Raw genomic sequence first — 15,724 nt, forward strand, 5'->3', positions numbered from 1 at the left:
GATGTGTTTGGATACTAGAGAAGAACCTTGAAAGTAGGAAATTGGGGGAATTCGGATAGGGAGATTATCACTATATCATAGAATGTGCTTCTGTGGTTACAATATATCAATGCTTAATTCTCATATACATTCCCTGTAATTCTCTAATCACCGATGATTTACAGTTCTGGCAGAGCAATGTGGGATGACGTGGCAGGTATTCCAAATAACCTCTCAGTCACATTCGTGTGTAGCGGGGTTGGGATAGTGGCTGCATAAGTGTTACTTGGATTGAAAGCAGAACGTGTCATGGTCGCAATCAAGCAAATCCCGCAAGATACAGGGTCAACCCGAATCCCACTTTTCTTTCAGTTATTTTTGCAGTTGACTTGGGTGTTATGTTGATAATTGGACAAAACTATTTGATTTTCTATAGCTACAAGGACTGAGGCTCTTCTCTTCTTTTATCAGACTTTTCTGAGTTCTAAATTAAGTTGACAGGTTCAGAACCAAGCGTGGAGTTGGAAAGAGTTATCTTTGATTCTTTAGACACGGGACGAACAACCGCTGCCGCGATGAGATCCATATCCTGTGTTGAGCAGGCTGCCCTACCTGTACCCCACGCTCTTTTCTCAGATGAACCGCCACCAGATGGCGGTCTTACAGCCTGGCTACAGGTTCTAGCTGGTCATCTCGTCGTCTTTAATGCCTGGGGCTATGCCAATAGTTTTGGGATATTTCAGAGTTACTATGCTTCATCGCTAAACCTTCCCGCCTCTACCATTTCCTGGATCGGTAGCACTCAAGTCTTCCTGATTTTCCTGATCGGAGCGGTTTCGGGGCGCGCCTTCGACACTGGTTACTACCAACCTATTCTGTGGACTGGATGCTTACTACAGTTGCTGGCTATATTTACTACCAGTATCTGCACAAGCTACTGGCAGCTGTTTCTGGCACAGGGTATCTGTCAAGGCTTCGGCAACGGCCTTACATTTTGCCCCACAATTGCATTGATTTCAACTTATTTCGCGACCAAGCGTACCATTGCTATATCGACAGCTGCAAGTGGTGCAGCAACGGGAGGAATTGTATTCCCTATAATTGCAGAGCAATTGCTACCTCGCCTTGGTTTTCCCTGGACAATCCGCATTATGGGTTTCGTCGTGCTGCTGAATGTAGCGGTAGTACTGTCTATTGTTAAGGCGCGACAGTTACCCCTCAAAAGTAGGCAGCTTATTGAGCTAGCAGCTTTCAAGGAGTTACCTTATTTGCTTTTTACAATCAGCATGTTCTTTACTCTTTGGGCAACTTATTTTGCGTATTACTATGTATGTTTCTCCGGTATTGTCATGCTTTATCATATGGCTGTTTCGTGCTGACATTATGCTCTTAGGTACGTTCATATGCTCTCGATAAGCTGCATGTATCAGAGGCTTCCTCGTACAATCTTCTTCTTATTGTCAATGCTATTGGGATTCCGGGTCGCATCATCCCAGCCTTACTCGCAGATCGCTGCTCTAGTGCGATAACAGTCCTCATTCCTATTATATTCTTTGCTGCTATTTGTCTCTATATGTGGCTCCTCGTGCTTTCTTTGGCGCATGAAATAGTTTGGGTCATATTTTTTGGATTCTTTGGCGCGGGTATACAAGGCTTATTTCCGTCAACGTTGGCCAGTCTGACAAAAGACCTGGCTAAAAGTGGTACCAGAATTGGCATGGTATTTACCATTATCAGTATACCGTGTCTCACGGGGCCACCTTTAGCAGGTAAATTGATTCAAATATGCAACGGTAGCTACTTAGGTGCGCAAATCTGGGGGGGTTCTTGTCTGCTTTTAGGAGGCAGTCTCCTAGTCGCAGCTCGAATAGCAAGCCTGAGGCGCCGATGCTAAGTTGCAGAGCAATAAGCATTAAGGGAATTTGATATGATACTGCAGTACCATAAAGGCTACTGCAGGACCATGAAGGCAGATTTATATTAGACTTTTCAGTTTGATTCACGCAGGCCACCATTGATTTATCTAACTTATTACGTTTGTATAATGCCCATACGTGAACGGGGCTTTGCGCGGCGACATGATGTTCTCATGGTGGAGCAACCACATAATAGTGTAATATCCCTAATGTAAATTGACCATCACTTGAATAAGAATTAAAACAAGTCATCAATGTTATCATTAATCCAATCAACTAATATATAAAAAGCATGCTTCATATCCAACCATTCCTAGGTCATATAAATCGGATCATCATTCGTTTATTCGTCGCCGGTGTTGTGGATCTTGTTAGGCAACATGCGTTCGAGCTTCTCAGGCACGGCCTTTTGGAGGCCCTTGGGAACAATAGACTCCTCGCCCTCGTTGAGAGCGTGGGTCTGACGACCAGTTCCGGAGCCAGTGTCGTGAAGCTGGGGGCGTATGTTAGTGTTGTGTACGGATGTGAATGTATGCCCTTTATGTGGTAACATACCTTGTTGGGCAAGGATTCCTCAAGACCCTGAGGGGCTCTATCTTGCACACCCTGGGGGACCTTAGAGCCGCCAGTGGCGTGGGATGTTCCCTGACCGTATTCGTTCTGCATTTTTGCTGAAGATAGATTGATTGATTGAATGTTGTTTGTAAAATTCGTTTTGCAAGGTGAACAGTGAGCCTCTATAATGTTTTCTTGTTGATTGAATAGGAATCAGATCAAGGCAGGTCAAAACGTCCTTATATACCCTTTCGTGGGCATTGTTGCTGTTGAACATCGTCATCAAGCGTTCACCATGCTGTAAGACCTGAGACTCACAGTGGCGGATGCTGATTGGCCGATCGCCGATCGCCGATCGAGAGATAACCAGCAGGTCTCGATGACCGCGCATTCGGTAATTGATTGTCCCCCGCCAATGCCATCGATGTTGCATGTAAATCGTCCCACGTCATGGCGACATGTGGAGGCGAGATTTACTCGTATGAAGTAGGGTCAATTGTTGATCCTGGGGTAGTGAAAAAGTGCTCCGCTCCCTCCTTCGGGCTTCTTCGGCCAAAAAGGGCCTACAGTCCAGCCCCTACTCAGACAGGTTTCGCCCCTGAAGTCCACTGTCTATGATCATATCGACCATCATCGATGACATTGCCCCTTTCGAGTTCCGAAGGTCCTTCCCGGATTCCCTTCTCTTCCGATCCCTTGCAATCACCCTCTTGGTCTTCAATCCTCTGCGTAGTCCTTTGTCTTTTTGTGCCAAGCATGCTCCGGTACTGGTTGGGAGGTCATAATGTAGCCAAATATGCCACATTATGCAATTAGCCACCCTCTGGGACCGTGCAGAATTCTCGTTCTGCTCCGAAGAGAAGCAGATTTGGTAGTTATGTCGTCTGCGTCTTGTTTGGATAGTTCTTGGCAATCCGCTCCACAACTTTACCATTACAAATTTATATCGGATTCGTTCTGTGCATAATTTAATTTTTCAAATCACGCCTTGTATACTGCATCAAGTTTATAATCCAGATATATACTGTGAAACCCACAGAAAACTACTAATAGTGATTTCCTCCCGCTGTAGCAGAGATTATCTAAGTTGAAGTGGGCGAGAACACCAGAAGCGCTCATTAAGGGTCGAACCACGGCTCGTCCTCCCGCCAATGCCATGCACGGTGATTGTGGCAAAGCTATTGACACCATCACTCTGTTACACTGTCTCAGCAATATGAAGCTCAATGCAGGGCTCGATTGCCCACTGGTGAACCCCAGCATCTTTATCCCTCATCACCCCTGGGAAGAGTTTCATAATTCACTATGATTTGGCGTAGATTAAGTCTCCCATCGGCCATTCTACGCCGAGCGTTCACAACCACCCGCACAGCTCGCGCCCAACTAACCAACCAACAAATTGAAATTGTAAAATCCACTATCCCGGCGCTGGAAAAGCATGGCGTCGAGATCACAACGCTCTTCTACCGGAACATGCTCGACCAGCACCCGGAACTGAAGAACATTTTCAACACCGCCCACCAAGCAACCGGGGAGCAGCCCGCCGCCCTGGCCCACGCCGTGTGGGCGTACGCCAGCAACATCGAGCACCCGGAGGCCCTGGCGACCGCGGTATCTCGCATCGGGCACAAGCACGCCAGCCTCGGCGTGACAGCAGACCAGTACACGATCGTGGGCAAGTACCTCCTGGAATCGATCCAGCAAGTCCTAGGAGATGCAGTGACAGAGCCGGTGCGCGACGCCTGGACGGCGGCCTACCAGCAGCTAGCCGAGATCTTCAGCAACTTCGAAGACAACCTCTACCAACAAGCGCTCGCAACGCCGGGGGGCTGGAAAGGGTGGCGCAAATTTCGCATCGCGAACAAAATCTACGAAAGCGACGAGATCATCTCCTTCCACCTGACGCCGATCGACCAGGGCGCTTTACCGGCTTACCAGCCGGGCCAGTTCGTGAGCGTGCGCTGCTTCGTCCCCGAGCTCGGCGTCTACCAGCCGCGGCAGTACAGTCTATCCGATGTGCCCAACCGGAAGTACTTCCAGGTCTCCGTGAAGAAGGAGTTCGCGGCCGGTGCGCGACCCGCCGGCCGCATCTCTAACGTGCTGCACGAGTCGCTTCCCGTCGGCGCGGAGCTGGAGGTTAGCATGCCGTTTGGTGATTTCGTGCTGGATGTCAACCGCTCGACACCCGTGGTCCTGTTGAGCGGCGGCGTGGGGCTAACGCCGATGATGTCGATGCTGAAGGCTATCACGGCTGCCTCTAAGGCCCGGCGCGTGGTTTTCGTGCATGCCGCGCGCAACAGTCGCGTGCATGCGATGAAGGACACGCTGGCTCAGATCCAGAGGGAGAATCCCCAGGTCTCGCGGGCGATCTTCTATGAGCAGACCACCGCGGATGATCGGCAGGGCGTGGATTATGATTATGCGGGCCGGGTGGATGTCGCCAAGATTCAGGACCAGGTTGTCTTGCCGGACGCGGATTACTACATCTGTGGCCCGTCGCCGTTCATGAAAGCGCAGAGTCAGGATCTGCAGCGTCTGGGCGTTGATCTGGGTCGCATCCATATGGAGGTCTTTGGGTCTCCCACTTGAGGTTGCTTGGGGAGTGGTGTATGGTGATGTCCCTTAGCTTGCATTGCATGGTGTTTGTGTTACTATAAGGACTAAGCTATCTAGTGGTCCTCGGAAGGATTGAGGTCGGTGGTCCGGGATGCGGAACACATCACTGGTGCAATTTCCTACACGTAGCGTTGACACTGACATAGGAATTTCCGGTAGAGATGATTGGATCGCAATGTACTCCGCCTTACCCCTTACGTCGGAGATCGGAATGATCGGAATTAAGTGGACCCGCACCGTGCGGTGGCGGTGGGAACTGAGAGGTGCCTTCCCTATTAGGGAGGCAGTTGCCTTCTAGGTATTCGCATCGCTTTTCCTTCTCCTCCTTAATCTCGCTCCTGTTCTTCTCTATTACCGCAGATCTTACTATCAGCAGTGTTATCAGTTAGCAAATCCATTATTCCATTTTCAGTCCTTAGTCTTTACTGTACTTTCATCCTCCGCTGGGAATATTCTGAGGTTCCATGAAATGAGCTCAGCACAATCACAGGAGCAGCCTGGCATGTGTCATGGTACCTCCAAACCGCGGCTAGATATCAGACCCAAAGTGCAGCACTATCGCGCAGCAGGACCCGCTCTCCAACAGATTCAATTTCTGCATCCAGCCTATCCTGATACCGAGAACCTTTTACTTATTCTCCCTGCTTTCGATTCTGGAGGTATTCATCATGGAACCGCCCGAATTGCTTGTGCGATCCTCGCCAATTGTCACTGGGACGGATATCTCTCTACGAGTCGACATGGTCCTAGAATTACTCTTGGCATGGATGAGATCCTGATGAATCCCACTTACTACTTTCGTATTGATGAAGGTTTGTCGCTTATGCAGCGGAGAGTGAAGCCTTTCTTATTTGACTAATCCTAATACTTCAGATACCGATTATGCTGTGACCCCATCCTTCGAGCACTTTGTGTTTCCGCCCACCCTACCTGATTACTGGCAAAATGCGCCAATCAACCCCACTACCACTGACCGGGTTCATGAACGCGACCAGACTTGTCGTATCTCATGCTCTACCTTGCCAAATGAGGTGGCCCACGTTATCCCTGTAACGCAGGAGGAATGGTGGCGGCAGAACATGATGTACATGCGTACCCTGAGACCCGATAGCAGTCTAGATACCAACTGTGCCGACAATGCTATACTGCTGAGGAGAGACCTGCATTTTCTTTGGGATAGTCACAAGTTTGCGATCGTACCAAAGGAAGAGAAATGGGTAGTGCATATTCTGAACAGCCAGGCAACAACCGAATTGCAGGAACGATATCACAATATTGAGACCCAACCGATTATAGGGGTACCAGCAGAGTTTCTCTTCGCTCGTTTCGCTCTCGCAATCTTCGCCGGGAAGGGTATCTTCACAAAACAAGGATCCTCGCGTAAACTCAACCTGAAGCTGTCAGACGGGAGACTGCAACCAAAAGTTTTAAGCGACAAAGGATGCCGTTTGCAATTCGGTTCACGAAGCAAGAGCAGAAGCCAGAGTGCTACAAAGAGGCAGAGGGCAGCCGGTGGCGAGGACAATAATGATTGGGAACAAGAAATTCTGGGCTCAGGGTCGTGGAAACTGTCGAAAAAGCGTCGACGAGAATCATCATCATCATCATTTGATGAGCGAAGTTCGGGGGACGAGTACATCGATGACAGCTCAAGCGAGGAAGAAGAAGACCGAGGTCGACCAAGGCAGCGACACTACTGTGCCTCTGACTTCGGTGAGAAGTCGACTGTATCCTCGGTGTCAGTACCCGGTACCTGTATCAATGGTGCAACCATAGACGCGGCTTCTGTTGAATACTCCAGGAAGGGATCGAATGCTGCTGTAACAACAATTACAGAGAAATCTTGTAGCAAGGCAGATGTGACTGACGCATGAGATAATAGTAACGCAGTTGGTGCCTAATCAAGCTGCGAGCACTAGGTAGTTTGAAATCGGTTCGTGGTCAAGAGTTCGGAGTAGGGCATACCCGGAGTCTGTTCCTGTTGCGCATGTTTCAGTTCATGGTAGACGGTAAGGAGATCGTGGCGAGACAATTGCGCGGTGGGTTTCTTGTCGAAGGTAGGCTGGAAGGCAGTCATAATTCCCGTCTCCCAGTCCACCAGCGTGCCATAGACATCGAAGGTGAGGAGGCGGAAGTCCGATAGTTGAATCATGGTCTGGTTTGTCAACAATTTGTTCTTCACATCTGCTTTGCATGCGGTCGACGATGACAGTGAATGAGAGGGAGTATAGATATACGTGATGCTTCGTGCGGGGAGCGGAAGCAGTTAGCCCGGCAGATTTCCCCTCAAATGTCTGCTTTCCCCCACTCGGGTACGCTTACCCGGTTCAGTGCCCGCTGTCATGCCCGGCTGAGGTGAATTCGTCCTCTCGGCCCGGGTTACTATCACTAGCATTGGCACATGAATGCTTCAAGCTTCAACCGCGGCAGACAAGTCACAGTCCACCAAGAGGAGCATATCACGACACTTCAGGGCATCCCAAACTATATATCGAATGGGTTTACCCCCTCTGCAGGCAAGATTGGACCACCTGGCTCCCCTAACCAACTGTCATCTAAGAACAGCTGGTCCGAGCCTGTGATGGTCGCAAAAGAGTCCACCTCCTGCGGCAAGGAAGCAAAGAAGCCATCAAACGAAGGCGGGGTCAGACTGTCCGGGAATTCGCTGAAAGTGGCATCCGTGGTGCTCGAATGTTGCTGCGCGCTAGGAGGTTCAGACTCCCATAGTTGTGCCCATCGTTGAAACTGGCTGTAACCCAGGTCGATATCAAGGTTTCCTGGTTCTGACGGAACCCCTTGTTGTTGCAGCCGCTGACGGGCATGTTCCATTGCTTCAAGAGCCGCCACATCCGATCGAGCGGATTCCACACCCACGCACATTTGGCGAATGAGAGTCATGCCCTGAGACAAAGTGTTGAGGATGCGGTCTGTCTGCGTGTTCAGGCTATGAGCGATAAGCGCAAGGAGCGCCGCGCGGCAGGAGCTAAATTCGGTGTAGGAAACACGGGCGATTCCGACCGAGTCGTGCAGCAGTTGGCAGAGTTCAATGATCCGGATGGCAGCATCCAAGCAATCTGTCGCTAACGTGTAAATGGGACTCTCGTTGTGGGGCTCCGAGGCTACAGAATGCGCTGGTTTTGGAGTGAAGATAAAGGGTCGGCCCATGTAGATGATCACAGTGTCATAGCTAAGCTCCAGGTGGACGTTGCAACGGAAAAGAGGTCCAGTGGGAGTCAGATCGCGGCAGTGAACTTCGGTCGGAAGCGACGACCACCACTTGGCGAGACTCGATCGAATCACCATCAAGTCGTGGAGGTGACCTTTTTGTTGAGGCCGTGGGCATCCTCGCAGCCGCATGATGGTTTGGGATACCTTACCCAGCTGGCCAGTTAGGAAGATATTTGCGTTCACGTTGTGCAGGTTTGAAGCTCTTCCAGTGGGAAGGGGCAAGGCTCGGTCGGTCGGAACATGCGCGTCGACTTCGAGGTGTGAGATTGATACCGGTCTTCCGTGCAGGATACTGATGCGGCTGTGGTATGGTAAGCAACGAGCCAAAAGTCGAATCTTGCCGTCACTAATACCTTTCGAGGGAGTAGGCAGACCACCACAGGCGATTACGCCACTCAATAGTATCGGAATCAAGTGACAGTTGAGAACTATCCCTATGCATCCCGTTTTGGATTGCCATCTTAATGGCAAGGCCGTAGTACGTGTAAGCCAGACCGCCCGTGTCGATCGGCAATGTATAGCTGCCCAGTAACAAGAAGGCCTGTACCGTTTCCACGGATGCTACAGTCACCAGGTCCGGGATCAGTCGACAGGAAAACCGATAGAGCTCTAGCCCAACACGATCATCCGGAATCTCGCTGGGGACATGAGGACTCATCTGTATTGGCTTGGTCTGCATGTATGCAAATTGAGTTCCTATGGCAAACGTCATTAGAAGAGTGCCTATCCATCCCGCGTCGTGTATCGTCAGCGCATGCTCATTGGAATAGTAATGATCCATCTTCTGTCTCAAAGTTCTTTCGTCGAAATAGAAGTAGTTGGTTTGAGCATATTGAAGAAACGTCTCTGTGAGGAAGTCGGCAATGTCCCTGGGCGGAAAGTAAGCCATGGCAGAAGAGACCACGGACGTCGATGATTGGAGACCGGTGGCACGATGTGTGCCACGGACTGTATCTGCACCCTACATCACAGTCAGTACGAGCTCTGAACAGCGTGAGTGGATGGGCTTGCATAGTTCTGATCCGTCCCACTTCCCAGACTTCGCAATCTGCGGCGGAGCGTTTGTGAAAAATTCCAATGGGACAACTCGCCATAGTAGTCTGCCAGCCAGGTGTCAATGGTCGCTTAAGCATTTATGCTGCTGAGCCTTACGCATGGTACTGCTAGATAGTGGCTCCAGAGAGTAGCTCTCTGGTTCTGGGCCCGTGATGCCAGTCAATACTTGACCATCATGGTCCGGGCTTCTTTTCTCGAGACCGTCGGCGATACTCCGCAGACTTGAGGTGTCCGAAGCTACATCGCCCATGAAGTGTCTGATTATCCTCAGCATAACGGCTTCTCTGTCTTGAGCATGCGAGGACGAGCCAAGTCTATAGTTTTAATGTCAGTCCGCTCTAATAAAGGCAGTACACACCGGAGATCATACCCCGTAGCATGGTTGCCAGTCTGTCTGCTGACGGGCTGCGGTGCGGTGATTTCGAACCGACATGCGCGGTTATACTGACGGCAGCGAGCACATGGCACACCTCCCCCGCCTGCGACTGTGTCAATAACCCAACGGAAAGATGAAAAGGTGGGACGTACATTTCTCTTTGTGATAGCGACAAGGAACACAGCTGTCAATGACCGGCAATGAGTTAGCGTCCAGCGTCCAGCCGGTAGCCGACGATGCTGCAAAGAGGGGCGTTCCTACGCTTTAGCTGCTCTTTTGCGTGCGGATTCCGGCACTGGCGGTCGCTTTTGGCGACCCACTCGCCGTGGTAGCCCCGGCTCAGGCATATTTGCTTAAGACAGAGACATGTAAAGTGTTGGCGTTCGCTCGCTCGAATGACGGGGAGAGTGAATGTTGAAGTGCGGCTCATCTCATTTGCATCGGCGGAGTGAGCGACGCCGTTGTTTGCTCTGTATGCAGCACGTCTGCCTCAGGCTACAACGCTGCCTTCAAGCCTGACGAGTCCATAGACAGCGACCACATCCGTTTCTAAATCCATTACTCGACTAAAAATGGTTGACTGGATTGGGGATAGGCTTTCTACCCTGCAGATACAATGAGTCAAAAACTCACAAGAGAAGACATAGTCAAATTCTAAGCTGCGATCGTATTCCTTATTCTACCATATCATGCGGCTGGCGATGATCCTGGTTTCCCAAGAAGTTTTTGCCTAGCTAACAGCACCAGTGAGCACCGGGAGACCAAGATCCCTTGCTGTGAGTTGAAATGACTACAAAAAATACACCAAAAATCACCATCTGGAACGGGCGCCGATTTACTAGGTATGACATGACAACGCTCGCACCAAGTAGGCGAGATGCTAGGTCCCGTAATCGATGCTTGTTCGGCCGATTGTCTTCCCCTGGCAAGTCGCTTCGAATTTTAGCAAGCCGTCCTGCGCGCCGAATGTAACTCTGATGTTGTATTCAAGGCGGTAGACCTTGCGACCTTCTCGAGTCTTGACGGGAAAGAGAGCGAGATCAACTTGGGCGAAGTCGACAATAATACTTCCAACCTTGTAAACGCCTTTCAAATTACAAGATAACATGGTCAGGTCCGAACACATTTGTGTCAACAAGGGGAACCTACCGTCGTCGTCCATTCGTTCGGGTGCATCTGTTCGATCACTAGCCCAAAGGGCGTTGCGTTTCTTCAGGGAGTTACAATATCGATGGGGTTGGGCAACGCATGTGGTTTGCTTGTAATCCTCGGCATGCTTCTCACCCTGATGAGTATATCAGAGATGCACGTGAGGACAATCACCGTGGCTGCGAATCATACCTTAGCGATCATCCACCTCACAATACCCCCGATTCTCTTCGTGCCATTAAAAGGATCGGTATAGGCGTTTCTGTCATCATCGTACCCTTCACGGAATTCATGGCTCCAGTCAAAGCCATAATGGCGACGGCACCGCTTGGTGGTAGATCTGATGCCCTCCAAGCCGCGAAGAGCAGCACCTTGGACAATTGCCGCTTGCCTAGATATGCTTAGTCTGATGACAATTGGAAGAATCAATCATAAACACGAACGGGTTGGTTGGTATGGTGATGGTGATGTTGCTGCTAGTTTCAAATGTTCGAAGAACACGCTGACGCAGGTATTCGGAGTCGCCAAACCCGCCGACCAGGATGATCCTCTAACCTTGACTTAGTCACAAGCTTTGAAAAGGGCGGTTCGGGGGCGATGCGTACGTTGATTTTCCCTTGATCACCGAGTTTGCGAGCATCATTGATCTGCCGCTGGACGAGTTTGATGATCTGATCGACGACCGGATCAAACACAGTACGCAAGTCATCACTAGACTAGGTTGAGCATTCCACCGGAGTTGAGAGAAGCATATTTCATACCTGGTAATCTTTACCAGACGTTCGTCTGCATCGAAATCCTTGGAACTAACCCCGCTAGGCGGAATCATGTTCAGAGGCAACTCGAACACATCGAAATCGCAGGATGTCCCAAAGTCTCTCTTGATAATCTCAAATCTGTTCATGAAGTTGCTACCGGGGCCTTTCGCAGACGCGGGCAAATCTTGGAACGCGGATCCGAACCGGTGCAACATGAGCTTGTAGAAATTACGATCAATCGCAGTAGACCCGCACTTGCCCCCTGCATCACGGATCAGCGACAAGCACATTCAGCAATGACATTGAGAGAGTCGAACCAATGCCTGTCAACAGTTCCTCGAACTTCAGGACTGGGGCTACCTTGTTGACAACGTAGGTGGTAATATCCTGCATGGAAAGTTAGACATAATTGATCACTAAACCTGGCGTTGCGCGTCGTCTTACAACAGTCCCTCCGCCACAGTCACAGATGAGCACACCATCGCCAACCTGCCGGCAATTAGAAAGAAAATCATCGGATAAAGGACGGAAACGTGCTGACTTTAACGGAGCCTCCGATGCTCTCACTGGTATACTTTTTCAGGGCTGTAACTGCCGCCGCTTCAGGCTCGGTGATGAAATACAATCGATCGTGGGGCCTGGCCACGCTGGACCAAAATCCTGCTCTTCGAGCGGCACTTTGAGTAGCATCCTTGGCTTGATCCGACCATATCGCCGGTACAGTAAACCAGTACTCCAGTGGGGTGATATCCAGATCTACCTGCGTTATATGACGGGCAAGGGTATACTTGATGTGTTGGTAGATATGATTCAGATAGTCTGCAGCAACATCGACCGCTGTCTTACCGGCTGGCAGATTCAGGATACCAGCTTGAAGATCCTTCTCGAGAGCCACGTCGTCGTATTCTGTCAAAGGCATGTTTTTGTCCAACAGTAGCTTTGTCCAGGAGTATGCTTTCATGCCAGGTGCGACCTGGTAACCCCAAAGATCCCTCGCGGCCTTATCGTTTTCGGACGCGTACGCAATTCGAGATGGTGTTTTGACTACTGTGTCGATACTTCGCGCATTTCCCGGCCATGTGTTGATGACTGTGATATCATTCAGTGTTGTCCCTCGAGAACTTACATAGCTAGCCCCGGTGAAGGTGGTGCCATAATCGATGCCCACAATAATCTTGCGGTCGGCAGTGTTAGTGCCCAGATCAGGAGGAGCTGCCGGTGTTGACATATTCGATGTCTATGATGAGCAGGTGATACAATGTGGAGTCGCGTAGATGTAAGGGATGATGATGGTGGGTGGAGCAAGAAGCTGGAGGAAATCAACCGCTATCGTCCGTTTTAAGGTTGAGGGGAGAAGAAGAAGGATTGAGAGTAGAAAACTATCTGGTGACTTAGGAAGAGGAATGTAAGAGTTTGGGATATGAACAGAGCTTCTCTAATCTTCGCAATGGTGGTGTGATAGCGGAGAGGTCAATTCCGAAAAGAGTCTATGGGAAGTGAAGTATAAGTGAATGAGGAGCGTTTCGCTCTACCGTATCTTCATGTCACTGGCGGGGTAACACGCTATGCCAGACTCTTTTGTTTACCCACCTCTTCTCATTACCTCCACTCTCTGAGGGCTTTCAACTTTGTTCCCACTTCTTTACTGATCGAGAAAAACAGGCATTATCTCCAAGACGAGGCCGGCTTCTACTTCGTGACCAGGTTATCCACAAGAGTACAAACACCCAGGTCCATTCGTCGCTCGAAGAGCTGCTCATACAAGGAAGTCATCAGCATCGTCTCGTCAGAACCACCGATCGCAATGGCTGGAGTACTTCGTGGACTCAAGAGGGTTTGTATTCAAAGTTCCTTATTCAGGAACTATGTAGAGACTAACTTAACAATATCTAAAGTACTTTCCAGAGAGCGAACCCGAATCGCTATTATTATGGTCACCTCTCTCGAAGAATGAGCGAACGCAGCCGCAGACTGAGGTGACACCAGATCGAAAAACCAGCGCTGTTCCCTGGAGGGCTACACAATTTGATGATGGTAGTCCACGCGGTCGGAGCTACTCTGTGGATATTGAACTTCGTGCACGGATAGATCGGCTTTAAGATAAGGTCGACAAACTGTTGACAGAGAACAAAATACAGAGTCGGCAAGCCGAAATCTGTGAGCGTCGGCTCCACGATGAGTTGATCAAGCAAAGGCGCCAGTATCATGAGCACGAGGCCAATCTTAAAAGCGAGGTTGATGATCGGGATGTTCTTTGTTCGAAACTGGGCCAACAACTTCAAGTAGAAAGAAAGAGGGTTGCGGATCTCCAGACTATAGTGGTTGCCAGGCAAGACGCGGCTCTCCTATCCCTGAACGCAGGAAAAGGGCCGACTCCCATGGAAGACTATGATGTTCGAACTGCTTTGTTGAAGCTGCAGGATGCCATACGGTCCTGGGCAAGAAAGTATGCTTTTCCGTATGTGGCTAGTCTAGAAGGCGTGGCAAATACAGAACTAGATCTAGTTGTTGAGGAGCTGGGCCCTTTCTCCAGTGAGACCACCTGGGACTCTTTGACAAAGAAGGTGTCCTTCTCGTTGGACAAACTGCCCGCAATTATCGTGCAAGCTTCCTTGGCCAGGTCTGTCTTTGAATGGATCTTTGAGGACCCGTTCTACACTGTGGAAGCCGACGCTTATACCGGGGTTTCCCCCCTATCGGAAGGAATAGGGATGATTTATGATCGTATGAAAGAAGGTGTGTATCTACTACTACAGCAAGAACTACTACACAACTGCTTATTCAAGATCAACACTAATACTTGCTGACGGATAGTGGACGAAGTGGAAGCCCATGCTTGGCGCTCGCAGATGTTACGCTTGCTTTGCGAGTCCTCTGACCGAGATGCGCAACTATTACTCCATAGCCGGATCGAGCGTCTCAGCAGCAGCCTAGCTCAATATTTCATACGAAGCCCTGTCCATGCTCTGCTAAAGTACCCCGAGAGCATTCACGCCTATAATAACCGGTTTCGAGAATTGGAAGACCTATTTTTGAGAGCAGCGAATCTCGCCCTGTCGCTCTGGACTCAGCGTACAGACATGGCCTGCTATAGCCTATGCAAGCTACCACAGTTTCAGGCTGAAGATACAAGAATGGAAGCCCATCGTTTGCATCACCTGGATGATGACGATCGGCGTTTGGATGGTCGCCGTATAATTCTATTCGTGCAGCCTGCCGTTATAGCCTTCGGATCCGTGCATGGCGAACATTACGATCAGTGGAAGGTGTGGGCCGCAGCGACTGTGTTGGTGGAGGGGACCACTACGAACGAGTCGAAATATTTTACTGAGGAGGATGAAGATGAGGATCACATGGTTGATGTGTGACTGGGCTGGAACTATTACTAAGGCCATATGATCTGGTCATTTCTCATGTATTTGCTGCAGTCAAGATCACTGTCGACAAAGCTATTTTCTCAATGCTACTCGAACTGTGTTGAGGTCTTCCGGAGGTTGGAGGATTAGTGATAGCAGATCATGCGATAGTTACCTAGTAATAGCGTTGTTCCCTAGATGCAAATATTAAGATTCGGTGAACATGTCTTTCCTTGGAGAAATGGCATTTTCCGATCTTCTACAAATGGGGCTCGACAGCGCGAGCAATCACAGCGGGTGTGCCTACAGTTGTCCATCGCTGGTCCCTTGTGTATTGTGTTGATCCCTCCACTCCTACGCCTTCGCTTATGGTTGCTTTTTGTCTGAAAGCTCCTTCCATTGCCTTCCACGTCCTCTCAGTTTCGGCGCAATTTTGCCCGTGTTTCTTTTCTTATCCTGTTTGATATGGAAGCTGGACATTTGATTACACCAGTATTTTAAGGACCGCGGCCTGACCCTGATCGCGAGTCTGGCACTGGCGATTTGGACGTACCAGACGTATAGCGTCTTACGGTTGGGAATGAATGTAAAAGAATGGTAGTAAGTACATACAAAGACGACGACTGAGTCGACATTTGCGGACATCCTGCCGCTGGCACTGTTGGTGTCGCCGCCAATTACGCTTGTGAAGGGTCTTAGACATGGATATTGGCCTGAACGGATATCGGATCATGC

The 15,724-nt window shown here is 49.9% G+C and overlaps 7 protein-coding genes across 7 annotated transcripts; 4 read left to right on the plus strand and 3 right to left on the minus strand.

The window, feature by feature from the left end:
* Window positions 1–153: 153 nt before the first annotated feature.
* Window positions 154–1,873, plus strand: BO97DRAFT_450012 (MFS general substrate transporter; the record flags this gene model as incomplete). The annotated part of the gene is made up of 3 exons (XM_025698897.1): window positions 154–196; window positions 616–1,307; window positions 1,373–1,873. 3 exons carry the CDS (start codon window positions 154–156, stop codon window positions 1,871–1,873), a joined length of 1,236 nt encoding a protein of 411 aa, XP_025552512.1.
* Window positions 1,874–2,099: 226 nt separating this feature from the next.
* Window positions 2,100–2,704, minus strand: BO97DRAFT_442403 (uncharacterized protein). Its single transcript, XM_025698255.1, has 2 exons — window positions 2,451–2,704; window positions 2,100–2,388 (listed from the first exon to the last, which is right to left on the minus strand). Exons 1-2 carry the CDS (start codon window positions 2,559–2,561, stop codon window positions 2,239–2,241), a joined length of 261 nt encoding a protein of 86 aa, XP_025552513.1. The 5' UTR covers window positions 2,562–2,704; the 3' UTR covers window positions 2,100–2,238.
* Window positions 2,705–3,461: 757 nt separating this feature from the next.
* On the plus strand, window positions 3,462–5,247 carry BO97DRAFT_37843 (flavodoxin reductases (ferredoxin-NADPH reductases) family 1). The gene has a single exon (XM_025693109.1). The coding sequence runs from the start codon at window positions 3,756–3,758 to the stop codon at window positions 5,037–5,039; it is 1,284 nt and encodes a 427-aa protein (XP_025552514.1). The 5' UTR covers window positions 3,462–3,755; the 3' UTR covers window positions 5,040–5,247.
* Window positions 5,248–5,406: 159 nt separating this feature from the next.
* Window positions 5,407–6,957, plus strand: BO97DRAFT_404874 (HNH endonuclease signature motif containing protein). The gene is made up of 2 exons (XM_025695054.1): window positions 5,407–5,878; window positions 5,940–6,957. Exons 1-2 carry the CDS (start codon window positions 5,536–5,538, stop codon window positions 6,938–6,940), a joined length of 1,344 nt encoding a protein of 447 aa, XP_025552515.1. The 5' UTR covers window positions 5,407–5,535; the 3' UTR covers window positions 6,941–6,957.
* Window positions 6,958–7,445: 488 nt separating this feature from the next.
* On the minus strand, window positions 7,446–10,119 carry BO97DRAFT_37850 (Zn(II)2Cys6 transcription factor). The gene is made up of 7 exons (XM_025693115.1): window positions 9,988–10,119; window positions 9,879–9,910; window positions 9,721–9,829; window positions 9,447–9,664; window positions 9,306–9,394; window positions 8,648–9,255; window positions 7,446–8,595 (listed from the first exon to the last, which is right to left on the minus strand). Exons 1-7 carry the CDS (start codon window positions 10,071–10,073, stop codon window positions 7,551–7,553), a joined length of 2,187 nt encoding a protein of 728 aa, XP_025552516.1. The 5' UTR covers window positions 10,074–10,119; the 3' UTR covers window positions 7,446–7,550.
* Window positions 10,120–10,384: 265 nt separating this feature from the next.
* Window positions 10,385–13,016, minus strand: BO97DRAFT_404876 (Hsp70 family protein). The gene is made up of 9 exons (XM_025695055.1): window positions 12,175–13,016; window positions 12,078–12,122; window positions 11,951–12,020; window positions 11,637–11,895; window positions 11,481–11,586; window positions 11,319–11,425; window positions 11,068–11,266; window positions 10,876–11,011; window positions 10,385–10,812 (listed from the first exon to the last, which is right to left on the minus strand). The coding sequence occupies exons 1-9, from the start codon at window positions 12,859–12,861 to the stop codon at window positions 10,607–10,609; spliced, it is 1,815 nt and encodes a 604-aa protein (XP_025552517.1). The 5' UTR covers window positions 12,862–13,016; the 3' UTR covers window positions 10,385–10,606.
* A 995-nt stretch (window positions 13,017–14,011) lies between these two features.
* On the plus strand, window positions 14,012–15,001 carry BO97DRAFT_423570 (uncharacterized protein; the record flags this gene model as incomplete). Its single annotated transcript, XM_025696896.1, has 2 exons — window positions 14,012–14,369; window positions 14,448–15,001. The coding sequence occupies 2 exons, from the start codon at window positions 14,012–14,014 to the stop codon at window positions 14,999–15,001; spliced, it is 912 nt and encodes a 303-aa protein (XP_025552518.1).
* Between the last annotated feature and the right edge of the window lie 723 nt (window positions 15,002–15,724).

The sequence above is a fragment of the Aspergillus homomorphus genome (assembly GCF_003184865.1).
Source record: "Aspergillus homomorphus CBS 101889 unplaced genomic scaffold BO97scaffold_13, whole genome shotgun sequence".
Lineage (NCBI taxonomy): Eukaryota > Fungi > Ascomycota > Eurotiomycetes > Eurotiales > Aspergillaceae > Aspergillus > Aspergillus homomorphus.